At 39.4% G+C, this 27,865-nt stretch overlaps 1 protein-coding gene across 4 annotated transcripts in view; it reads left to right on the top strand.

Annotated features, from left to right (window-relative positions):
* The window catches only part of hivep2a (HIVEP zinc finger 2a), a 92,446-nt gene extending 74,843 nt beyond the window's left edge, over positions 1-17,603 (top strand). For all 4 annotated transcript variants that reach the window (XM_066702423.1, XM_066702250.1, XM_066702338.1 and 1 more), the window contains 6 exons: positions 1,688-7,309; positions 7,774-7,928; positions 9,476-9,651; positions 9,940-10,041; positions 12,383-13,320; positions 15,669-17,603. In XM_066702423.1, coding sequence (XP_066558520.1) covers positions 2,060-7,309; positions 7,774-7,928; positions 9,476-9,651; positions 9,940-10,041; positions 12,383-13,320; positions 15,669-16,520 — 7,473 coding nt within the window. In that variant the 5' untranslated portion in view covers positions 1,688-2,059 and the 3' untranslated portion in view covers positions 16,521-17,603. The remainder of the gene's footprint in view (positions 1-1,687; positions 7,310-7,773; positions 7,929-9,475; positions 9,652-9,939; positions 10,042-12,382; positions 13,321-15,668) is intronic.
* The last annotated feature ends 10,262 nt before the right edge of the window (positions 17,604-27,865 follow it).

Raw genomic sequence — 27,865 nt, 5'->3', positions numbered from 1 at the left:
GTGTGTACACTCACATAAAGGATTATTAGGAACACCTGTTAAATTTCTCATTAATGCAATTATCTAACCAACCAATCACATGGCAGTTGCTTCAATGCATTTAGGGGTGTGGTCCTGGTCAAGACAATCTCCTGAACTCCAAACTGAATGTCTGAATGGGACAGAAAGGTGATTTAAGCAATTTTGAGCGTGGCATGGTTGTTGGTGCCAGACGGGCCGGTCTGAGTATTTCACAATCTGCTCAGTTACTGGGATTTTCACGCACAACCATTTCTAGGGTTTACAAAGAATGGTGTGAAAAGGGAAAAACATCCAGTATGCGGCAGTCCTGTGGGCGAAAATGCCTTGTTGATGCTAGAGGTCAGAGGAGAATGGGCCGACTGATTCAAGCTGATAGAAGAGCAACTTTGACTGAAATAACCACTCGTTACAACCGAGGTATGCAGCAAAGCATTTGTGAAGCCACAACACGTACAACCTTGAGGCGGATGGGCTACAACAGCAGAAGACCCCACCGGGTACCACTCATCTCCACTACAAATAGGAAAAAGAGGCTACAATTTGCACAAGCTCACCAAAATTGGACAGTTGAAGACTGGAAAAATGTTGCCTGGTCTGATGAGTCTCGATTTCTGTTGAGACATTCAGATGGTAGAGTCAGAATTTGGCGTAGACAGAATGAGAACATGGATCCATCATGCCTTGTTACCACTGTGCAGGCTGGTGGTGGTGGTGTAATGGTGTGGGGGATGTTTTCTTGGCACACTTTAGGCCCCTTAGTGCCAATTGGGCATCGTTTAAATGCCACGGCCTACCTGAGCATTGTTTCTGACCATGTCCATCCCTTTATGACCACCATGTACCCATCCTCTGATGGCTACTTCCAGCAGGATAATGCACCATGTCACAAAGGTCGAAATTGGTTTCTTGAACATGACAATGAGTTCACTGTACTAAACTGGCCCCCACAGTCACCAGATCTCAACCCAATAGAGCATCTTTGGGATGTGGTGGAACGGGAGCTTCGTGCCCTGGATGTGCATCCCACAAATCTCCATCAACTGCAAGATGCTATCCTATCAATATGGGCCAACATTTCTAAAGAATGCTTTCAGCACCTTGTTGAATCAATGCCACGTAGAATTAAGGCAGTTCTGAAGGCGAAAGGGGGTCAAACACAGTATTAGTATGGTGTTCCTAATAATCCTTTAGGTGAGTGTATATATATATTTCGCCTTCAGCATCTTGCATCTTTCACACCATTCTTTGTAAACCCTAGAAATGGTTGTGCATGAAAATCCCAGTAACTGAGCAGATTGTGAAATACTCAGACCGGCCCGTCTGGCACCAACAACCATGCCACACTCAAAATTGCTTAAATCACCTTTCTTTCCCATTCAGACATTCAGTTTGGAGTTCAGGAGATTGTCTTGACCAGGACCACACCCCTAAATGCATTGAAGCAACTGCCATGTGATTGGTTGATTAGATAATTGCATTAATGAGAAATTGAACAGGTGTTCCTAATAATCCTTTAGGTGAGTGTACACACACACACACACACACACACACACACACACACACACACACACACACATATACACACACACCTACATATACATATGCTATGCTGTTGTGTTTTCATGTACATGATATTATCTAAATGTAATCCTTATTTCCTTTTTAGATAAATAGATGGACTCCTTGCAATTCTTCACTGGATAGTGTTTTTCATGTATTCATTGAGCAGTTGATGGAAAACCCACAAGATAAGGAATGCAATTGAGACTTGTTATATACACAAAAAAATAAATGACTGAATAAAGTTTACAAAAAACGCAAAAGAGTGGCTGTAAGAAGTCTGATGCCCAAAAAAGAAAGTTTTGGATATACTAAAGAAAAGGAACATCTCCGGGGCCAACCCAAGGGAAGCAAACAAAATGGGAAGATCAGGGATTTGAAGGCTAGAAGCGTGGGTGCGCATTTGACATGTCTGCAGACCTCAGAACAATCTAACAAATTTCAACTTAAATAAATCCTACAGGAGAAAAGAAAAAAAATGGAGCCGGTTGAATCTGCTGCTGGACAAAAACCTATTAAGGAGTCTCGAGAAAAGAACCTACTACAAAGGAAATGGGTATCTGAGCCCACAGCTGGCACTAAAAGAAGCACTTTTGCTGATCTGGAGGGAAAGAGGCACTCGCAACGTGATGTGACGCAAAGTACCGGTGGCAGCGTCACAGGATGCACACAAAAGTACAGTTCTGGGAAATCGCAATTATTATCTGCTGTTGGCCAGCCCTCTCAAGATAGTCAGTACCCGCAACTTTTTCCTAGCACTTACTCTTACCCGCTTTCACATTCTTTTCCACAGCAATCTATACCAGAGAGATTTCTACAGAGTGCAAAGCCACAGGCCAGTCTAGAAGCCTGGCAATTTGCTAGCCAGTTACAGTCGGTCACCTCTGAGGACTTGTTTTCTGTGCACTCCCGCGTTCATGGAGGAGGCTTCCCACGAAGGAAGTCTCCCAGTTTACCTTCATCTTACAGCCAGTTCTCCCAGTCAGGAATGGAACAGCCAGAGGAAGTACATAAGAAGGAGCAGAAACCCAAGAAGCCAGGGAAGTATATTTGCCATTACTGTGGAAGGGCTTGTGCTAAACCCAGTGTGCTGAAGAAGCACATCAGGTCACACACTGGTGAGCGGCCATATCCTTGTGTTCCTTGTGGATTTTCCTTTAAAACCAAGAGTAATTTATACAAGCATAGAAAATCTCATGCCCATGCCATTAAAGCAGGGCTAGTCCCCTTTTCAGAACTGGCAGCTTCGCGTACGGATATGGATCAGGCATCGTCAGTTGGAGAAACTGAGGTACATTCAGATGGGGAGCAAAGCACGGACACTGACGAAGAGACTGCTTTAAGTGCAGAAGGCTCCGGATATTTGGATAAAAGCAGCCCCATTCCCCAGATTTCTTTTGAAGCTGACAAAAGCACAATAGAGAAAGGTGGTGAATTTGGATATGTGGATTCAGCTGAGGAACTGGCTGTGGCTTCCATGAAAGTGCCTATTCTGATCATCCCTAAGCAAGGGATTCAGACAGCAGGGGAGTGTCCTCACTATACAGAGATAGATGCAGCTCCCATCAGTGTACACAGTGGCAGGGTGGATGAATCTCACACTATCAAACAGAGACTTGCACTGAGACTCACTGAGAAGAAAGGGCAGGATTCGGAGCAGTCCTTAAACCTTTTGAGCCCACACAGCAAAGGCAGTACAGACTCTGGCTACTTTTCCCGCTCAGAAAGTGCCGAACAGCAAATCAGTCCACCGAATACGAATGCAAAATCCTATGAGGAAATCATGTTTGGAAAGTATTATAGACCGAACCCCAGGACTTCTATGTCAGTGGGGATGGCCACAGTAGTGAGCCAAGACACTAATCTACTTGACTTAAAAGACAAGTCTTTGTCCATTGGTGCATCCAAATTTGGCATGGGCAAGATGATTGAAGATCAAATATCTAATCTTATCACAAAAAATGAAACCCTGATTGACCCAATTACTAAACTGAATGCCAAGGCATTTTCTAGAGGAGACCACTCAGAATCACAAATGGTAGCAAGTTCTGACCCTAAGCAATATCATGTAGACACTTGCCAAAGCAACACAAGTCTCTTAGAAGCTCCTTCTGATACAGGGACACTGATTAGGAGCAACTCAATGCCTACATCCTCGGCATCAAATCTAAATGTCCCACAGGGTCTACGAGGAAGCCATTCCTTTGATGAAAGAATGACTTCTGATGATGTGTTCTATCCTGGTTCTGCAGGGCTGCCTCATCGAAGCATGCTGAGGAGGCAAGCTGCTTTTGAACTCTCAGCACATGAAGGGCATCCAGAATCTGACATCTATGGAAATATCTCCAAGAATATTCTTAATTCTGGAACAGTAAAACTGGCTGAACGCAATCCTGCAATGTCAGAGTTGAAGGGTTCTGGAGGGGAAAGGAACCTGTTTGAATGTGAACTATGCAGCACTAGTTACAGAAGATGGGAAGAATATGAAACTCATAAAAAACGTTCTTGCCCAGAAACACGTGTAAAATACGGAACATATAGTACAAAGGTGGGAATGGAGGTTTACTCCGACTATTCAACTCAGTCCCAGTTAATGCAACACAGACAGGTCACAGAAACTGCAACAAGAAAACGTAGAAAGGAAAAGAGTGTTGGTGATGACGAAGACCTTCCTTCTCAGTATAGCAGTGATCTGGGTGGGTCTATTGAAATGCTGGTGTTGGCTGTAGACTATGATTCAAATAAAGCAAATCAGGAAGCTACAAGATCTACGCCTACTGGCAAAGCTCATAATTACAGTGTGCATAGCCAATCTGACAGTTATGAATCTGGTGGTATTCTTTCCACTTCTGCTAGCCTGTCAGCGGAGGATGTGGTGCTTGTTCCAGACTCTGACAAGACGACTGACACCAGTAACAGAAAAGCTGTTGGAAATGTCATTTCTGTCATCCAGCACACTAACTCATTAAGTAGGCCCAGCTCTTTTGAAAAGTCTGAATCATTTGAACATCCATCTTACCAGCAGGAGAAACCTGCCGGCCAGCATTCGGAACAGTCCGACTCAGAAAACATTGAAGAAGTGCAGAGCACAGACCCTGCTCTGCAAGCTGAAAGCATGGAACAGCAACAGAGTGATGTAGAGCCAGCAAACCTGCCTCCAAGCCACCAGCAATATCACATACCACCTAGGCTGGTCCGTCAACCCAACATCCAAGTGCCTGAAATCCGAGTGACTGAGGAGCCCGACAAGCCAGAGAAAGAGCCTGAAGTCCAGCCTAAGGAACCAGAGAAACATGTAGAGGAGTTCCAGTGGCCGCAGAGAAGTGAAACACTTTCTCAGCTACCAGCAGAGAAACTGCCTCCGAAAAAGAAACGCCTGCGTCTGGCTGAAATCGAGCATTCCTCTGGAGAATCCAGCTTTGAGTCAACCTGTACCAGCCTTTCCCGGAGCCCAAGCCAAGAGAGTAATCTGTCCCATAGCTCAAGCTTCTCAATGTCGTTTGACAGGGAAGAAAGCATTAAGTCGGTTTCCCCGACCAAGCAGGATGACTTTAGCAAGCAGTCTGAATTTTTAACTGTGCCAGGCAGTGGACATACGCTTTCTATTCCTAGTCAACACCAACAAAGGGAGATGCGTCGCTCTTCTTCAGAGCAAGCACCCTGTGCATTGCCCACAGAAGTCCCTGAGATTCGGAGCAAGTCTTTTGACTATGGGAGCCTATCATCTGCATCCCCACAGAGAGAGACTTATGCGAGCGCTTCAGCAATGAAGGAGCGGAGACGAGGTTATCTGGTTCGCCAGGCATCTTTAAGTGTCTACCCTGAAACTATGGTGCAAGACCAAGGCACAGATCAAAATGTTAAGCAAGAGCATTCAGAGCATTTGTCAAGCAGTCATCATACATCACATTCTGGTTGGCAAGGCTCTGCTTCATCTTTACTTCATGGAGTACCAGCAGGTGATGTAGCAAGATCCAAGAGAGGTATGCAGCCAGTCCTTGGTTCGCATCATCATCCCTTACAGCTAAGTATTAGTGAGGACAGTCCACCAGATGGTTATGCACTCATCAAAAAGACATCTTACTTGCCAGGCCAACACCCTACAGAAAGTGAGAGGCAAATACATGACCTTCCAAATCGGGAAATAATGCAGTACTCCTCACTTCACAGCAGCCTGGCCCAGACTCCCTTCCTGCCATTTCAGCAGGGCATGTTCTGGCACCCAGAATCAACACAAAGGCAAAAACATCACCTTGCTTTCCAGCCGCACCAATTACAGAAGCTGCATATCAGGTCACCTAATGTGCCACCTATTCACCCTAAATCACATGCTTCTCTTCAGCTCCAGCAGATTCAAGAGCAAGGCGACGCAAAGACGGTTGACAGTGTCAGCAATCAGAACTACCAGTATCTTTCAAGAACTTCCCCACAACATCCTGGCCATCTCTCAGCAAAGACGTACTCCACAAGTACTATGCTTTTACAGCAAGTTCAGCCAATCTTTGCCACCCAAAATGCTGGTCCTCAGCCATCGCTCCCAGGTATGTTAGTTCCGGTAAGAATACAGACCCATGTGCCATCTTACGGTAGTGTTATGTACACTAGTGTTTCACAGATTCTGGTAAGCCATGCCCAGAGCACTAGTTCTACTATGGTCATATGCAAAGTCACAGACAATACTTCCCAGGGCTCTTTTACAAATACAGGTGCAAAGCATGGAATAGGATTCAATTTATCTCACATACTAGGCCATCCTAGTGGACTTCTGAGATATCCACTCTGGAAAGTACCACAACAACTGCCAGGAAGATTGGATACAGGGATTCCCTTGTGCTTGACCTCTGGAAGCATCTCCACTACAGATGCTTCCTCGAATATTGGAGGGAGCAAAAGGATGCTGTCACCAGCCAGCAGTCTCGAGCTCTTCATGGAGACAAAGCAGCAGAAACGGGTCAAGGAAGAAAAGATGTATGGTCAGATTGTGGAAGAACTCAGTGCAGTGGAACTCAGCAATTCTAGTGTGACGAAAGATCATGCCAAGTCACAAAAACCAGACCATCAAAGGCATGACAACACAGTAGAATTCACCGAAGGAATGTCATCACCACCCCTGTTGGATTATCCTGCTTCCAAGGCCCCTTTGCTTATGTCTGCTGACTCAAAAGAGGGTTCATCAAGTGACAGTTTCACTCCACCACGACAGATAGTGACCAACACCTCTGATGGCAGAGAATCACCAGAGGAACTGTATGTAGATGAAACTGTACCCGAGGTCAACTCAAGCCCACAATCAATGATTTCCACAAGTGATATTCAAGATGAAAACAAGCTGACACTGAGCAGTAAGATTCCAGTAAATATGCTGGTACAGCTGGCTGCCAATCAGGGTGGGACTGTTGTTGGGAGTACAATTCTGCTTACTGATGTTGCCGATGTCCAACAATTCTTTCAGTTCCCCAGTCTTCGCACAACCACAAGTGTCAGCTGGTGCTTCCTGAATTACACCAAGCCAAACCATGCGCAGACGACTCCTCTATCCTCGGTTTATGCTTCTTGGTGCGTCAGCTCCTACAATCCGAATCCGCCCAGCCTGAACACCAAAACTACCCTTGCACTTCTTCGGTCGAAGCAGAGGAACAATACCGAAACCTACACGATGGCTGCCATGTATCGTCCTGGGACTGGCAAACTTGTGTCCTCAGTCTCCTGGAAGCAGAAGTTTGATCAGGTAGGAAAATGTATTTTGTTACATGTTGCTACATTAGTTGAACTTTACATTACATAAATGCACTGGCCAATTCACAGCTGATGGTTACCAACAGTTACCAAGGTCACTGCTAAGAGCATTTGACAGAAGATTCAAACTCAATTTTATAGCAGTTTGCCCCTTTTTTTTATCCAAAAAATAAATAATGCTAAACTATTGAGAAATAACAGTATGAGATACCAATAGAAATACTTAGCCAGTATCCTCTTTTTACACACAATGGACTGCCTGAGTGGGGAAAATAATAAGGCAAAACATTAAGGAAACATAAATGTGAAATAATGGCATTTTTTTGTGTAATTTGCCAGCGTAGTGACGGATCTTTTACTATGTTTTAATGCTGACCTATCTGTGGATGAAAATACTTGGTAGCGAGGGAGTTTGTGATTTGATGAGTTTGTCATCAATGGATTTTTGCTTCACAGGTGAAACCAGAGCTCATGCAACTGGAAGTGAACAAGTTTGAAAAGAAAATGAAGGCAAGCAGCACAAGGGAAAGAGAAAAGGAAGATCACCATGGAGAGAAAGATGTGTCCACAAAGCAAGCTGAACCGACCCGCATTAAAATCTTTGAAGGAGGGTAAGTGAAGAGCACAGCCTGTCACAAATCAAGGCTGACACAAGACAAAGAATGTGATTCACTCTTGACTGATAGACAAACCACCATAATTAATTTCCTTTTTGCATTTTACTCTTTAATTTGTTGAACTGTGTACACATAACCAGCATTCATTCCAGGACCCATTTTTTAATAAGAACTGCTGATGAACTCTCATAGCTATATCAAAAACAGTGTTAACTTTATGTAAAGTAACAGTATATCTCGCTATAATCTAAACAAAGTAAAATCCCAAACAAATGTCTGAAACATTACATCACCTATTATTTTCCTAAATATATGAGGTTTCATCTGCTGAATACATTTTAATATTTGTGGTCACTGTATAATCATTCCTCTTTATTGCCTACATATATTTTCGTGACTTGCATACATTTTCATTTCACGGAAATCTATGATGAATGAACAATTTCATATTTTTAACTTTTTGTTTTCTTATATTGATTCATCCCATGTATAGGCCTTTCAAAATGCTGCAAGCTCTTACTGAAAACAACAAAAGATCATTCTTTAGAGACAGGTTACTTAGCTTTGTACATTGACTATGTTATGTAATTGCTGACAATCAAATATAGTCTACGATTATAGGCGATTTTAAAATGGGACTGTTCTTCAATTTTAAGTCTTTCAGCTGCTATTCTCTAATAATATACAAAGGGTCATAGTGCTCTTCTTTAGCTGAAATAAAGCATTGCATTTAGCCGTAATGGTTTTATTATGTTATTGGCAACATCATTGTGTTGTGACTCGGGCAGTTCTGTCAGCACTCAAAACCACATCATTCTAGAAGGATAAAAAATAAAAAGCATATAAGTACATGTATAGTACATGAACTCTGGTAGTGTACAACTGAAGTCATTACTATTGAATGTGATCTGACTTAAGCTTTTCAGACTCATTCGTTTTAAATGGATCTAATCTTTTAAAAGTTTGTTTTCTTTTTTTTAATGCTGCTTGGGTATCATCACCTAACTGAAATATTGACCTTATTTATTCAGATATTGCCTTTACATCTGTAAAAAATGGTCAGTCCAGCACCTCTTTTTTCAATTAAATGTTTTTGTTAGTTTTTTTGTTAGTTTTCCTTAGCAGGCTTATATTCATGTTAAATAAAACATGGCCATTATTTGTTTATCAGTCAAACCCAGAGCTATATCCTTCACCCCCACTCCCCATCTCAAGCCTGCATTAAAAATCGTATGAATGTAGTTTTATATTAAATTCCTCTACTTAAAAATAACTTTTTACTTTGTATGAAATTATGGTCAGATCTGAGTTCTCAAGGAGAACTCCTCAGAGCTGTCTGCACAGATATTGTTTTAAGATATAATTTTCCAAGCATTGCCTGTACTCTTTAGCTACTGTGCCAAATTAAATATCAAAGGAGTAAACTGTTGTGTCATCAAGTCTTCCAACATGTAGCCCTTCAATGAAGACACTAAACACAAACTGCTGAAAATATGTTAACGGATTTTATTTAAATAAGTATGGGATTGTGCTATTTTCAGATACAAATCCAATGAAGACTATGTTTACGTGAGGGGCAGAGGCAGAGGGAAATATATCTGTGAGGAATGTGGAATCCGCTGCAAGAAGCCAAGCATGCTGAAGAAACACATCCGCACGCACACTGATGTGCGCCCATATGTCTGCAAGTTCTGCAATTTTGCTTTCAAAACTAAAGGTGGGCTCTTGTTTCCAAAGTTGCATTTTTCTCTATACAAATAGCTTGAGCAAAAATAAATTAGTTTAACTTCATATTCTTCATTCCTATTTATTTTTTTATTTTTTTACCTATAATTTATTTTATACATTTTGTGATATCAGACCCATGTGGGTTTCATTCCGTCACCTATAAGACCAAGTTATGAGCACATGTTTGTAAAGCATGATGTTCTTGGTGTTTTCAATAGCAAGATGTTTTCTGTGCTCCTTCACGGTAGTCTTTAAAGCTCTTTTCCTCTGATTTCAGGAAACCTGACAAAACACATGAAGTCTAAAGCCCACATGAAGAAATGTTTGGAGCTTGGGGTGTCAGTGACATCTGTGGATGATGTAGAGGCAGAGGAAGCTGGTATGAATCAGACAAAGGGGAAATTATACACAGGAGGAGCCAACGTGTGATAAATACTGTGCTCTGCAAACTCCAATCATGTGGTTCTTCAGGGCAATTAGCATAATGAAAACCAGAAGGTTCTTGGATTTCCAAGTTTATATAAAATAACCAAATTAAAGACGTACAATAAGGATTTTCCTGGTTGGGTAACTTCAGTATGTAGTGATATTGTACTCTTTTCAAAGTATTATGTAAGAGATGAAGGAAGAAATCCAAAAACCTTTATTTTCCATTTAAATAAAATACATCCATAAAAACCAGTTTGGAACTTCATATTATACTTTAGCATTAGCTAAAGAAATATTTTATTAAGTATATTTTATTCCCTTACTAAGACTATATCAACATTTTTGTAATGCTGTAATACACTGCTCAAAAAAATTAAGGGAACACTTAAATCACATATCGGATCTCGATGAACGAAATATATTAAAGATCAAAATCTTTACTGTACATTGTGTAATTCGTTGAGAACAAAATTACTTTACAACAGTCTATGGAAACCAAAATCACCAACCGATTGAGGGCTGGATTCAAACTCACACTGAAAATCAAAGTAAACAATTTAAATCACAGGCTGTTCCAACTTGCGTGAATTTCATCATGGCAACATATAATGTGACTCAGTAGTGTGTTTGGCCCCCACGTGCCTGTATGCACTCCCGACAATGTCTGGGCATGCTCCTGATGAGATGGTGGATGGTGTCCTGGGGGATCTCCTCCCAGACCTGGATCAGGGCATCTGTGAGCTCCTGGACTGTCGCGCTACTTGGCGGCATCGGATGCACTAATAGATAACGTCCCAAAGGTTCTCAATTGGATTCAGGTCTGGGGAACGTGAGGGCCAGTCAACGGCATCAATGCCTTTATCATCCAGGAACTGCCTACACACTCTGGCCACATGAGGCCGGGCATTGTCCTGCACCAGGAGGAACCCAGGGCCCACTGCACCAGCGTAAGGTCTGACGATGGGTCTGAGGATTTCATCCCGGTACCTAACAGCAGTCAGGGTACCATTGGCTAACATGTGGAGGTCTGTGAGACCCTCCAAGGATATGCCTCCCCAGACCATCACTGACCCACAGCCAAACCGGTGGATGATGTTGCAGGCAGCATAACGTTCACCACGGCGTCTCCAGACTCTTTCACGTCTGTCACATGTGCTCAGTGTGAACCTGCTCTCATCTGTGAAGAGAATGGGGTGCCAATGGCGGACCTGCCAATTCTTGTGTTCTCTGGCGAATGCCAATCAAGCTGCACGGTGCTGGACTATGAGCACAGGTCCCACTAGAGGACGTCGGGCCCTCATGCCACCCTCATGGAGTCTGTTTCTGACAGTTTGGTCAGAAACATGCACACCAGTAGTCTGCTGGAGGTCATTTTGTAGGGCTCTGGCAGTGCTCCTCCTGTTCCTCCTCACACAAATGAGCAGATACTGGTCCTGCTGCTGGGTTGATGCCCATTTATGGCCCTGTCCAGCTCTCCTCGTGTAACAGCCCGTCTCTTGGTAACTCCTCCATGCTCTGGGAGACACAGCAAAGCTTTTTGTGACGGCACGTATGGATGTGCCATCCTGGAGGAGCTGGACTACCTGTGCAACTTGAATGGGCTGCAGGTACCACCTCATGCTGCCAGTAGTGACAAGGACACTAGCAAAATGCAAAACTAGAGAAGAATCAGTTAGGAAGGATAAGGAGAGCGCAATTGTCTGTGGCCACCACCTGCAAAACCATTCCCTTTTTGGGGGTTGTCTTACTGTTGCCTCTCCAGTGTTGTCACTTGCGCCAAAACAGGTGACAATCACTTAGGCTTCCTAACTGGACAGATTGATATCACTAAAGTTTAATTGACTTGGTGTTATACTGTGATGATTACGTGCTCCCTTAATTTTTTTGAGCAGTGCACTATTTACATAACCGTTAAGGAGAGAAAAAAAACTTCCTGATGGATGTGCTCTGCACCTGTGGGGATCACTGTTACCCAGAGACAGGATTATTCTTGTACATTATATCATGTGTACATTGGTTTATAATGAAATTATTATACAAATACGCCATTGAAAGCAAAATGTAAGTGAAGAACCTGACCTCAACACGGGCTCGTGTTTCAGTGAATCTGCACTTCTGAACATTTTCTTCAACAGCATTCATGTTTTTAAGTTTCCAGGTCTTAAAAATGCCAGTTACTAGCAAAAAGAAAAATACAAACCAACTGCAGTAGCTGGGGGGAATATACATATTTTGTAATTCTATATAACTTAATAAGATAATCAATGTCTTTTGTTGTGGTCTCCTTTCAGATAATGCTGACGATGTCCAGAGAGAGTCTGGGAAGATGGGTGTGTCAGATGTCCCTACAGAGCACCAGTTCTCGGATGTGGATGACTCTGAAGGGGGCGAGGAAGAGGGTGATGAAATTGATGACGATGATGACGAAGACGACGAATATGAGGGTGACTCCACTCCAAAGACCCGGTCCCGAAGCACAAGCCCCCAGCCCTGCGGGATCTCCTCCCTGTCTGTCACGGCTGCCGCTGCCTCCCACGGAACCCACAGCTCTGACTTCCTGAGCTCAGCAAGAAAGCCCCCGTTGATCAGCTACTTTGTCACCTTGCCCAGCATCCAGATCACTCAGCTGATGGTGCCCAGCGAGAAGGCTGGCGACCCCCAGATGGCGGAGTACCAGAGACTCTTGCAAGGTGCTCTGGGTGAAGACTTCAAGAGCCAACTGGATGTGCCCAGCTCCATGGATGAAGATTATGCACTGTCTCCAGAATATAGCTCCTCTTCCACTGATCTCTCTCCATCCCGTCTGTCCTCTCCAGGCTGTGAGTCCTCACCTCGCAGAGAGCTATCGCCAACATCCAGGAGGTATCTTTCTCCCAGGAGAGATCTCTCACCGCATGGCCGACTATCACCTAGACGAGATGCTTCACCCTTGAGGCACCTTTCTCCAAAGAGGGATGTGACATTCAAGAGGGACCTGTCACCCAGAAGGGATCTTTCTCCCAGAAGACATCTCTCACCCATTTCTCTTGGAAGACCTATGTCCCCTGGGAAGGACATGTCCAGCAGACGAGAGGTGTCTCCCAGGAGTCGTCAGAGGGGCTTGATCAGAGCTCCGTCACCGAGGAGGGGCTCTCACCACCACAACGCTCCCTGGGCACTTGGACAATACCTGCAGTCTGAAATGATTCCACTTGGGCAACGGAACCGGAGCCACTCGGACATAGAGACGGTATGTGTGTGTGGGTGTTTTCTGGTCGAGTTTGTTATTTAATTTGCAGCCAGAGTTTTCTCCTGTGAGGTATCGATGATTGACACAATAACATGAAGTACCCTGACTGTGAAATATTAATGAAGCATTTGCAGCAGATTGTGTCCAACACAAACATTCATTTGTGTTACAAAAACCTATTTACATGACTTCACTTTGATAATGGAAAGTCCATTTCTATTTATATACTAACTAATTAAATTCCTCAAGGACTAAGAAAAAACTTTGCACTCATGTTTCAGAGGGGGGAATATTTTGCATTGTGTAAACAGTTGTTTTAATTCCATCTGGATAACTTCCATGAAGGCAAGGGATATAAAGATAAAGAAACTAGGCCCTGTCCATAATGTATGTTTGGCACTTCACTCGCTGCTTAATAACTGCTCTTTTACTCTTAAGAGCCTCGTTAAATCCTACTTTCCAGGAATCCTTCTTTAAATAAAGTGAGTAGTGGAACAAATTTAAACCACATACAGAACGTTGTTTTTTTAGTTTTCTGTTGAAAGCAGATTTTTACTTTTGCAGCTGTTTAATATATGAAAATGTTTTTTTTTATTCCAATCAAATATTTTGTGCAATTTCAAGATAGATTTTCAAGCTTTCAAGATTTCAAGCTTGTTGTTTACTCTTTCCTTTGTCAAATTGTGCTTATAATGATATGAGTGTGAAACCCTCCTTCATACTTTCCAAATAACATAAATTCACTCCATCTTTTGAAAGTTAAAGATGTATAAACAAACAAATAAAAAAACACATCAGTTTTGTATGCAATCATTTTAATAGTTTGAGAATAAGAACAGAATGATTGTCTCCATCAAATGAAGTCATAGATGTCACAACTGAAAGGTTTACTTGTTTTAATTCAAGCTCCTCCTTTTTTACCTCCAGATGGCTTCAGCAGACATGATGTCTCTGACAGCCAGCTTAATTTCTAACAGGGACACTTCATAAGCTGACTGTCCATCTCTACAACTTATTAGACAAGTATATATATAAAAAGAAACACATTACAGATTTTTTCTCTTTCATGCTAGACTAGAGAGATTACAGAGTTTATTGCACAAGAGGATAAATACATTATAGTCTATAATATCACCTGCCTGGACTGCATTTACAAAATACTTAGGGCCCTACAGGGAATGAGAACAAGAGCGTGGGGGAAGGAGAGTGAGGGAAGGGGGCAACAGAATGAGAACTTGTTTTAATATTGGGTTACGTGTACTTTTTGTTTCCAATGTTCAAACTTTTATTTGTACATGCGGCACCGATTTTTTTAATATAGCTGCAGAAAACCCTTGTTTACCAAAAGAACCTCCAGGATTTAAAATGCCTCATTTAATTCAAGCAATAACGGTAGGTATAGTAGCAAGTATGAAGTGGCACGAGAGGCAGCATGTTTTTACAGGTTTCTTTTTTTTTTTTTTTTTTTTTTACAGGTCATGTATGGTAGCTGAAAGGTGCTAAAAAAAAAGTTTTTCATGTGTTCCCATAATGTGCATTTCTCAAAGCTTATTGTTATACACTGTGCTATTTCAATGTAATTATTAAATTTATATTGTGTTTGTTTAAACTGACTTTGTTCGAGGGCCTGATTCAGTTTTTTCCCCCCCCCGATTTCCACGATTTTGTCCGTGTTTTCCACACCGCAGATTTCACAGGGCCCTACAAATAAAAGTGAGGGCCCTACGTAAAATAACTTCAGTGATAACAAATTAAAGCTTGTGACATTTTGACAAGAAATACAAGCAATGATAATATATCTAATATACAACTAAAATATGATAATACATATAAAGGGCAACAATATTTTTTGCTATCTTGTGTCTTTTGCCATAGAGAGTTAACAATAGTGCTGATCTTGAACAACCACAACAACAATCTGTTTAGGATTGTAAACACTAATGAATAACAGTTAACAACATTCATAAACTATATCCGATACATCTGATTAATGTAAAACGGCGCAAATGTGTTTCCATAGTGAAACATCAGGATATTTTTTCTTTTAAACATTTATAGATATCATTTATGTTTTATTTTTTACAATACCCGCGACCCTCACCAGGATAAGCGGTTTTGAAAATGGATGGATGGATGGATGGATTTTTTACAAGACTGCAATTTAACAATTTAATGTATGATTTATTTAAAAATGTTTGCATTGATTTTAAATCACTTTATTGGTAAGATCAAGTGAACAGCAATCCTTTTGAAACAATCTAGGTATAATCTAGACATAGGCATCTATGTCTCTTTGGTATTCGCTCCTATTCTTGTAAATATTAATTGCCTCTCCTTGCTGGTTTCAGGATCCAAGGAAGAACTTGCTTCACCCCTCGCACCTCTCAGCAGACCAGCTAAGCGGCCATGAACCTACAAATACTTCTGTGTTCCCCAATGGCCATCAAGGTTATGTCTTCTCCCACCTCCCACTGCACTCCCAGCAGCAAGTCAGGACTCCCTTCCCCATGATTCCCATTGGAGGAATCCAGATGGTGCATTCAATACCGGCCTCTGTCACAGGCTTGGTCCATTCGACAAGGCTGTCCCTACAGAAGAGCACTTCAGAGGAGTCAAGCACCAGTGAGGTGTCCTTCCCTCTCATAGACAGCAGCAGGGGAGGGGGAGAGGACTCCCCCAAGCAGCCAGAGAAGCTGGTCTCCTCTCAGGTGCTGATGTCATCGCACATGCCCAGTTCTTCTTACCAGAAGTCGAAGGATGACATGTCCGAAATCATGGAAAAGGAAAGCGAGCAAGAAGAGGGCATTCAGACTTGCACAAAAGCTATTGCTTCTCTCAAAATCGCTTCAGAAGACGTCAGCCTTTCTGACAAGACCACAAAGTCTTTTGATCATCATCATCATCATCATCAACAGCAGCAACAGCAACATCATCACAATCCTTTGGAAAGTTCGCAGTTCGGGATTCAGCACTTTAGTGGCTCTGAGACCAAGCATGCTTCCGCTGGCGTTTCAGCCACCTTGCCCAACTCTGGCGCTGAAAAGGACAACCTCAGTACATCAAAGACTACATCAGTCCATTCCACTTTCTTCAGCAAAAGTGCAGACGAGAGACTGTTAGGCCAGCAGAGTCTGAGGGAATTGCCAACAAGCACAAAGACGGGTAAAGATTCATCGAGAGAAGCCATTGACAATAGGTAAACTACAGTGGAAATGGATAACATAAATGAAAGCTAAAATAATTCTTTTAAACAAATAATTTTATTAGATATTATGTAGTTTAAATGTATAGCATGCCTTTTATAACTTGGTTTGCTATTTTAAATATTTTTTTCTTATTTAAAATTTTAGAAAACATTTAAAAAATGACAAAAATATATATATAATGTTAACTTATACATGAGCCTGACCAAAATTGCTTATGGACTTACTTTTTGTCCAGTCTGGTACTTTTAAATGTACAGATGTTTGTGCCTTTTCTTTACTTTTGCTTATATTCTTATAAGCATATTAAGCAGGAAATTTGTAAATATATAGAGTTTGTGTATCTGCTTTGTAATAAATGTAATTTCCCTTCTTTTTGGACACCTGAGTCTGAATGATGTGAAGTATCAATATATGTGAGGTTGCACTAAAACATATTTTTATATGAGTGAAATTAAACTGCTTTTGTGTACAGCAGCAATTCTATAATACTATTTATTGTACTATGTTTCATAAATTGTAATTTTTTCTTAATGTTGTGGATGCCTTTTCTATGTGAAGCATGGGTTTTGCTATTGCCTAATTAGAACAAAATATATATGTATACTGTAAACTTGCTATTTAAATTAGAAGTGTGTGTGTGTGTATGTATATGTATATGTATGTATGTATGTATGTATGTATGTATGTATATATATATATATATATATATATATATATATATATATATACGTATGTACGTGTGTGTGTGTGTGTGTGTGTGTGTGTGTGTGTGTATATATATATATGTATATATATATATATATATATATATATATATATATATATATAATCTTACTCTGCACTTATACATTAGATTGACACCTGCATATGATAGTTTGTTCTTAATGCTTGTAACTTTTTATCGCCTGTTTGCTGGATTAGCTACAACTAAGTGCTAGTTGTGATAAAAAAAAAAAGAAAATAGTACTGTTAAGCATTAAGTTAAACAACATATGTGCACTTGTGCGTTTTTTTTTCTTTAAAAACTAATTGAAATAGTGATAAAAAGAATATTAAAGGTATTTGATCCTATGTGAATCATGTTGCTCTAAGTACTTGATTTATTGAATGGTATGGGAAAACATTCCTGAAAAATGTAAATATCTTAAGTATGTACAAGTCCCTTACATTATTATATATATATATATATATATATATATATATATATATATATATATATATATATATATATATATATATATATATATATATATTCTCCTCTTTGGACATCTTGTCATAAGTCCCTGGTTTTCACTTAAGTGTATTACAGTGTCTTTAAAATTAAAGTAAAAAAGCACAATCAATTGTAAATGAACAGAAAAAACAGATGGTAAGGAAAACAAATAAACAAAAAAACAGCAGCAGTTGTGATGTTAAGTGAAAAATAAAAGATTCTTTAAAACAATCACGGTTTTTCAATTACAATACACTTACAAAACAGGTAAAAGGGGATTGTTGGTTTGTGCATGTAATTTTTATTTTAACTGAACATTTATTTACAGAATTAAGAAACAGTTTAATGTTTTCAGGTATCTAAGGCCTCATCATGCTTTTGTATGTGTTAACTGCTTTCATTATTCAGAAAGTAAACCTTTTACAATTGCTGCAGTTTTTTGGGGGTTTTCTTGGATGGTGAAAAATAAATTGAGCATGTTGAATTGGGGCTATTCAGCAATAATAAAAGGAAGGCTCTTTTCATCTCAAAAAGTTCATTCTGTGTAAATTTAACATTTGAAGATATAATCAATAGACACTGTAAACAAAGAAAATAATATATTATTGCTTTCATATTTTTCAATCATTTCCTGTAATTCTAAGTCTTTGTCTCTGGGTTTCTCAAAGGACTTGGTAGACACTGTCTTACTGCATGGTGTCCCAGCACAGAGTCACTGTCCTGTCCACACCCAGTGCTTAACAACAGTAAAAGAATAATCCTAATAATAGAAATGATACATGATATAATTGTGCGCTTTCTATTCAATAGTATTCTAGACAATGTATCAATACATTTAAATGTTCACTAGGAACACTTACATAATTTGTAAACAACACATTTGAATATCAATACAGTAACATTTAAGCTGTACAGTATATAACAATGTAAAGTGAAAAAATACGTTGTTTGTAAGGAGCCCAGAAATGTCACTTTACAGTTTCATGAAAGTCAGTTTGTGAACCCAGTCTTTTTTCATGGATTGATGTTGTGTGAAAATGTATCCATATGAAGAAACATCCACGGTAAGACCTTTTTTATGTCATGTTACATTGGAAAACCGTTTTCTGGAATAATCTACTTCAAATGCCTTTAAAGGATAAATCCAAAGGTTCTTACTCAAAGGTGCTGTTACACGCAACACTTCTTTTGTTTACTCACAGAAATCTAGTAGTAGTAGGTGAGCATGAATTGTGACACAGAAGAAGTAGTATTGGGATTTACAATGTTACATATCTGGGGAAACCTCAACAGCAACTCTGTCCAGCCATTAATGTGTGAGCTCCAGGCACAAACTTCTATACATGATAGGATGTTGGCAGTTTTTACAAGCTGTGCAGATGATAACGTCCATGGTGAAGACAACCAAGGGCATCTTGTTTGGAAATATGTTTTGCTTTGTACATATATTAAATTTTGTGAATCACAAGCTAGCCTTAATTACCCAACTGTTTTAAATAAATAAATATTCAAAATGTTTATTACATACTATTACACAGGTCTACGTGAAATACATTAGTAAAAAGAACCACTTCAGGATGTGTATTGCATATATGCTTATATTTCAGTCAGTTATGCATACATGATCTGGGACCCTTCCAGATGGTCGTTGTGCTAATTAGAGGGACTGTTCAGTGTTTTTGTGTGTGTGTGTGTAAAGTGGGTTGGGGGGCAGGTCATTTGGGGATCTGTATGTTTGCCTGCCTGGTGTTCATGGAGGGGAACAGATGTAGTCGAGGAGAGAGGAGTGAAGGTCTCAGATTGCAGCCACCTTGATATGAAGGGAAATCGTGGTGGCTCCCACAATCACAGGATAATTCCATGTGGAACAGTGGGGAGCAGTCATCGAATGCTGGTAAAGAGCTATATAGCGGTGCCTATATTTTATCAGAGTTATAATTAATACTTTATGTGATTTGTTTTTGCAAAATAATGAGCTTGTTTATCATTTACAATAGTTTGGAATACATTTTAAAGGAGAAATAAAATGCTTTTCACTCTTAAGTATTTCACAATGCCCTGTGTGACCTATGATTAATACATAGAGTGGATTTTGTGTTTATGTGATGTAAAATATCAATCTATTGTCTTTTGAGTGTGGTCAAAAGATAAATTGCAGGTTGTAGGAGATTTTATAAACATCTATGTACAATACACAAGGTGGATATTACTGGATCCATTCACTTTATTAAATGTTTTTTAATATAGTCCATACCTTGATTTTTAAGTTTCATTGAGCTTTTTTTTTTTAAAAAAACTCAACAATTAATTAATAAGGAATAAACTTATCATGAGTTTCTCGTTGACAAGTGAATTACAGTTTCTGTATTGATTTCCTAATTGTTACTTGGATTAGTTTACTTAGAGTGGCTATAGCGACACCTGTAGAATATCAATCGAAACACAGATTACAAACCCCAGTCAAGAAAAATGTTCTGCTTATATAACCTTTCAAGAACTGTGCTTAAGAACCGAAAAATCTAATAGAAATCTCTCACTTCATACTAGTTCTGTATTCATTATATAAACTTGTCCCTATTAGCCTGTACATGTGGTTGTGTTAATATACAGTTTAGTCATTGTTTTCCTTCAGATTTGTAATTTAATATTGTTTGGTGCTATCCTGCTCATATTTTAATATTGAATCGGCAGTTGAATTCATGCTAAAATTACTATTTTTTGTGAATTTTTTCTTATTATTGTTAATTGTTGTTGCTGTTGCTGTTATTTATTTCAAAGTATCTGTCCATATATTTTAAAATGGGTTCTTCGGGGCTTTTCAAGTGAACTATATCATTTTTAATTAAAAAGTTTAAGTAAATATACTTCCAGTTGTATTTTTTTTACTATAGATGTGTGTCAGCTGCATTCATAATCAGGACCCAGTTCTGAAAGGGGCATTGATATTGGATTAATAATACCAGCTGGGAGATCATGATCTTGTAGGTCAGCGGAGTTTATTTTTTATTTACATGCCTCATCTTGGGAAATATAGTATGATAACTGCATGAGTAATTTGAACTCGCACTATTTTGGGCAAGAGCTTTTCAAGATAGTGAAGTGGGAGAAGTGCATTCTCCTGGTATGTCATTTCCACAGCAACTATAAATATTAAAACAATGTTTTCCCACTAATGGTGATTTAAGAGTGGGGTGGGGAAGCATGCTTTACTCTTTACAGACACTTTGTCAAGGATTGTATGTCAACCATGCATCACTTTGGGTCCTACTCTTGATAACCAGCTGCAGCTGATAACCTGGGTTCTGATAGTGCTTTCAGAACTGCAGGTGATTGGTACTTGTGTTTGGTTAACTCTGATAGTTTCTGTGTATTTAGCTAATATGACAATTTTCCAATATTACTTTTTTTTTTGTGTGGGTCAACAGGGTGTATTAATTTCAGCATTACTCTCTGACCCCAACAGGTAAATGTTAATTCATATTCACACGTCACACACCGGGGCTATGACTGTGCTATACCTCAACAAAGTAAACAACTTCATCCAAGTACCAGAAAACAATTTGGCAGCAAGCCATACATCTCCACTGCTCTTGCCTTTCATATTTAATATCCTCGGATAAACCTAGTGAGACACGCAAATAATTGGGCTATATTCGGTTATAACCTAATCAAATAAAAATTGGAAAACAAATGTAACTGAAACATCAGTTTCCTTCACTGCTTGGACACTCCAAACACATCTGTAAAACAATATCATGTTCAAATTAAGATAAAACCACCTTAAAACCATTTAAAACCACTATAACTATCACCAGATTATTTGAAGATGAAATACAGCATACACTCACCTAAAGGATTATTAGGAACACCTGTTCAATTTCTCATTAATGCAATTATCTAATCAACCAATCACATGGCAGTTGCTTCAATGCATTTAGGGGTGTGGTCCTGGTCAAGAGAATCTCCTGAACTCCAAACTGAATGTCTGAATGGGAAAGAAAGGTGATTTAAGCAATTTTGAGCGCGGCATGGTTGTTGGTGCCAGACGGGCCGGTCTGAGTATTTCACAATCTGCTCAGTTACTGGGATTTTCACCCACAACCATTTCTAGGGTTTACAAAGAATGGTGTGAAAAGGGAAAAACATCCAGTATGCGGCAGTCCTGTGGGCAAAAATGCCTTGTTGATGCTAGAGGTCAGAGGAGAATGGGCCGACTCATTCAAGCTGATAGAAGAGCAACTTTGACTGAAATAACCACTCGTTACAACCGAGGTATGCAGCAAAGCATTTGTGAAGCCACAACACGTACAACCTTGAGGCGGATGGGCTACAACAGCAGAAGACCCCACCGGGTACCACTCATCTCCACTACAAATAGGAAAAAGAGGCTACAATTTGCACAAGCTCACCAAAATTGGACAGTTGAAGACTGGAAAAATGTTGCCTGGTCTGATGAGTCTCGATTTCTGTTGAGACATTCAGATGGTAGAGTCAGAATTTGGCGTAAACAGTATGAGAACATGGATCCATCATGCCTTGTTACCACTGTGCAGGCTGGTGGTGGTGGTGTAATGGTGTGGGGGATGTTTTCTTGGCACACTTTAGGCCCCTTAGTGCCAATTGGGCATCGTTTAAATGCCACGGCCTACCTGAGCATTGTTTCTGACCATGTCCATCCCTTTATGACCACCATGTACCCATCCTCTGATGGCTACTTCCAGCAGGATAATGCACCATGTCACAAAGGTCGAATAATTTCAAATTGGTTTCTTGAACATGACAATGAGTTCACTGTACTAAACTGGCCCCCACAGTCACCAGATCTCAACCCAATAGAGCATCTTTGGGATGTGGTGGAACGGGAGCTTCGTGCCCTAGATGTGCATCCCACAAATCTCCATCAACTGCAAGATGCTATCCTATCAATATGGGCCAACATTTCTAAAGAATGCTTTCAGCACCTTGTTGAATCAATGCCACGTAGAATTAAGGCAGTTCTGAAGGCGAAAGGGGGTCAAACACAGTATTAGTATGGTGTTCCTAATAATATTTTGTTATTGTATTTCTCAGGTCAAGATTGTTACAGGAAGCAAAGTCTATTTTTCAAAAATCACTCAAAAGAAAACACATGAAATAGGTGCAAAAATGCTGGCATCTACAACCATATAAAACAGAATACAGAATCTACAGTATTATAAACATTTAAAACAATTAGCTTAGTACTTATAAACGTACATACCCACTGAATGGGTGTTTTCAAAGGGATAGTCCCGACATTTCTAAAATAATGATTTTATGAGATACACACTACTCTTCCAGATTGAGATCATTATATAAGCAACTTTTACAAATTTAAAATTTAAAACCTGAGGTGACTGAGCCATAAATAAATACATAAATACAAATTGTATGACTATAATGATCATAATTATTGCTTGGATATATTATTGCTAATCAGGTTTAGTCCAAACTGAAATGAAAACATTCACATCTGTAGGTACCCAATCGGAACAAAAGTACACAATGAAAAACAACCTAGGTACATTTGTTTATTTGTCACACTCAATTTACGCATTAATAATCAAAATAATGTAACAGTGAAAACAAAGCATGTGTGAAAACACTGATGTAAAATATAAACCTTAAAACAAGTGAAGCAAGAAAGCATTACTTTGTCAAAAACACAGTACCCATTTTATAGTGTACTGTAAGTGTAAATACTTTTTGTACTCTCGAATACCCAAGTTTTTTCTTCTTTGTGTTTTACCTACTAAATTACACAGTAGAAAGACATAAGGCAAAAAAGGTCTTATGCTTACTCTTTCCAATCTGTTTATATATGAACCACTGATATATATATATATATATATATATATATATATATAGATAGATAGATATATAGATAGATATATATATATACTGTATAAAAAAAATACTATAGTAATAAATAAATGCATTTAAAACTTGAGAGCCCTTTGCCTTAGTCAACATGAATTTTAACTAGTATTTGTGTAGTCCCCGTAACCCTGCCCTTCGGCCCCCTTCAGTCCTGAGCCAGATTCAGATGTGTTATGAAGCCACAGTGTCACAGTTTGGTTTCGGCTTGGCTCGGGTATTTGTTAGTACACACCCATAGCGTGAGCGCCTTTGCACCCAAAACTCCTGGGCGCTCCAATTTAAAAAGAAAGCTTCTGGCTTCCCTAAGCCCTGTAGATGGTCTCCCTCACGATGACTTGGGTGTGCAGTATAGTTCCTTTGGGAGTTATTCTCGAATTGAAAGATAATGATAGTATGTTTAAAAAGACAGGATAGCTGTGCACTGAGGTACACTACATGGCCAAAAGTATGTGGACACCCCTTCTAATTTGTGGATTCAGCTATTTCCTCCACACCCATTGCTGACAGGTGTATAAAATCAAGGACACAGCCATGCAATCTCCATAGACAAACATTGGCAGTAGAATGGACCGTACTGAAGAGCTCACTGACTTTCAGCATGGCACCATCATAGGATGCCACCTTTCTAACAAGTCAGTTAGTCAATTTTCTGCACAAAAACCTTTTACCTTATAGCAATGTAATAATTGCTCATTGATGCAGAGGGTTGCAGTTCTGAAGGAGTGACATGAAGCCTTAGTCACAACACTTCTTGTCACTTTCACTAAACAACTGCTATGGAGAATATAGGCAAACAATGTTTTACTATTATGATGGGTTAATACATTTTAAGGCTGTAAGATTTAGACCTTTTTATATAAACAGAAAAAAAAACACTTCTAATAAGAAAAAGATCAGCTTTCTTCCATCATACAATTATAAAGCCTATTGTTTTTGAATCAAGTAAAAACCTTATAGCACCAAGAGGGACATGTAAGTGAAGGTTACTATTTCTAGTACACTAGGCCAGCCAACTGTTTGATTTTGTTCCTTCCGTGGGCCTCCTTCTAGGCCCTCTTTACACTTCTCTGAGATTGGCAGCCATTTCACACCCTCAGGATGAGATATTCTTTGATCCAGATGCCTGCCGTGACGTCTGCCCTTGTCTTGCCTTTTCATGTCAAGTCCTCTCTGATTAACAATTCTAAAACCTGGCTTCTGGGTCTGTGAGCTTTATTGCCATTGCCTGAAAATATTACAACATCCCTTTTTCTGTTAATTCAACAGGATAAGCCTATGCTACTGCTTTAATTCACCTACTTGTTTTGATCACTGTGCTTGCTTTTAAGGAATGTGTCCTGATTTGGCAATACAATATACCCATTGTCTGAACAATGGTGGACATTTTTGCCTGAATGTAATATATTGTTTGTTTGCTGAGAATCCAACATTTATAGGGAATCATTAGTTATGCATTTTAAAGTTACACACTCTGTTAAAACTAGGAAACGGAAAACATTTCATTCACACTAGAAAAAACCCCACAATCAATGACTGATGATCATTTTAAGTGCTTTGGGAATGTATAAACAAAGGTACTTATAAAATTAAAACAATTCTGTGGGAACGTAATGTAATTCAGATATTACAGAGAGAGAGACAGACAGATAAGTATTTTCTTACTTTACACATTAAATATCTCACTTAATTCTAATGAAATGTTAATGTCACATTGGATGCATGTCTGAATCATAAACATAAAAACTGAGTTCCATTCTCAAATAAAGCCTTCTGCTGGAGCAGAGTGTGCAAATTAGAACAATATAGTGTAGCGATCTTGAGCCTCACAAAGAGGCCTAGGAATTTTAGTGACAAGGTACTATCGCTGCATTGTGGTGTGGGAGAATGGGGTTTGAGTCCCCGTTGTGGCTGGAACCCCCAAGTCATTACAATATTAAGTAATAGCATACTGACAGCAAATGTAAAATAATCAATTGCAAATAAATACATCAATAGCAGCGATGTGGAGTAGTGGTTAGGGCTCTGGAATTCTGAGTGGAGTGGGTTCAAACCCAGGTGAAAGGCACTGCTGTTGCAGTAATAGAATATAATAAAAATGACATCAATCATTTTACAAAATAAAAAAATCCACAGAACAATGTGATACTGTATTATAAATCTGACTCATATGTATCAATATCAATATCAGAAAGGTATAATACTTAATTTCCTCTCTTTCTGCAGTCTGATCACTTTAACATATAACATAATACTGTTTTGAAAGAAACTGTAGATCAGTGGATAAACTACATGAACACACATATCTTGGTATTTCCTGTGCATTGCAAATGTTTAATATAGACAGACACAATTGAATTTAAAACTTCAATCTATCCAAAGATCACAAGTTCAATAATTGATAGGCTTGATAGATTCAATACTTGTGTCTCCTTGCTTCAATCCAGGCCACAGTGCACTGTGGTCAATGGCCTTAATCCAGTGTTTCGTAAACCCTTTCATCAGGACACAGTCAGTTTACGCTTGTCTTTAATCCAACTAAACTCTGAATTACTTAAAGGAAGTTGTTATTTAGTGGCAGTGTGGAGTAGTGGTTAGGGCCCAGGACTCTGGAGTGGTTCAATCCCCAGGTGGGGGCACTGCTGTTGTACCCTTCAGCAAGGTACTTTACCTAGATTGCTCCAGTAAATGCCCAGCTGTATAAATGAGTACAAATGTAAATATAATGTGATATGTTGTAACAATTGTAAGTCACCCTGGATAAGGGTGTCTGCTAAGAAATCGTGTAATGATATTATTTACAAAAAATGTTAAAATAACTTTAGTTAAACACTAATAATTGCCAACGATACCTTTTATAGATACTGTGATGTCAAATCTTCAACTTTTTATTACACCTGAATAAAACAGATTAGCTCAATTATGAGTTTAATGAAGTAATTATGAGCTCAGCTGGAACAAAAGCCAGATGACACAATGGGTTTGATTTGAAATGCTACAACGCAGGTGTAAATCAGTAGAAAGTAAATGGGGGATTTGTCCTTGCATACAGTGACTATAGGAAGTATTCATCCTTCATCCATTCATCTTGGACTTCTTTTCACATTTTCTTGTTTTACAACCTTGGGATAAATGTTTTTTTGTCTCCCCCCCTTTGATTTTTAAAACCTAGATGGGGTGGGGGGGTCAAATCAATTAAAAATAAAAACCTGAAAAGTCATTAGAGAAGTATCCACCCCCTTTGTTATGACATTCCAAAATAAACTCACATTACAAACTCACAACTAATTGCCTACAGAATTCACACAGTTGAATGGAGTCTATCTGTAAGGTCCCACAGTTGGGTAATGCATTCAAAGCAAATATACTACCATGAAGACCAAGGAGCTTTCAAAACAACTCTGGGATAAAGTTGTGGAAAGGCACAGAGAAAGAGTATAAAAATAATGAACTGTTTAAAGAAAAAGACCTAAGACTGGGATGGAGATTCACCTTTCAGCAGGACACTAACCCCAAGTACACAGCCAACATGACACTGGAGGGGCTTAAAAACAAAGCGAATATCCTAGAGTGGCCATGTCAAACTTGCACTTGAATCTGACTGAGAATCTGTGGCAAGACTTGAAGACTGCTGTCCACCAAGTATCCCCATTCAACTTGACTTGAACTATTTTGCTAAGACTATTGCATAATCCAGATGTGCAAACCTGGTAGAGACTGACCCCAAAATACTCACAACTGTAATTGCTGCTGTAAAGGTGGTTCTTTCAAGTATTGAATGAGGGGGTGAATACTTCTCTGACTGACATATTTTAGTTTATTTGAATTTTAGATGAACTGTTGTTTCACAATAAAAATCCCTTGCCACTTCAAACTGTTGAGTAAGTTGTGTAAATCAAAGCGGGGGAATTCCCTTTTAAATGCAGCAATATTTCTGGTTTTAACAAAACAAGTGAAAAAGTTCAAGGGGGTGAACAGTTCGTATAGCCACTGCACTCTTTAAAAACCTGTGTGATCTGGGTGGCAGGTTTGGAAATACACCACATATATATGGAGTAGAGACACTCATTGAGTCTTATTGTCATATCATTGAATCTACTTAAATATTAATTGTAAAATGTATTGCAGGACAGACAGAACCTGCAGAATAGCTTTTTTCCATCTGTCTCTTTAGGTGTGAGACACTGCCGTGGGTGTGAGACATTGCCTTGGGGGCTAGGAGTGTTTGTGG

This window comes from Amia ocellicauda, chromosome 1, assembly GCF_036373705.1.
Source record: "Amia ocellicauda isolate fAmiCal2 chromosome 1, fAmiCal2.hap1, whole genome shotgun sequence".
Classification (NCBI taxonomy): Eukaryota; Metazoa; Chordata; class Actinopteri; order Amiiformes; family Amiidae; genus Amia; species Amia ocellicauda.
The sequence above is the reverse complement of the archived record's forward strand: the minus strand, read 5'-3'. Positions and strand labels throughout refer to the sequence as shown.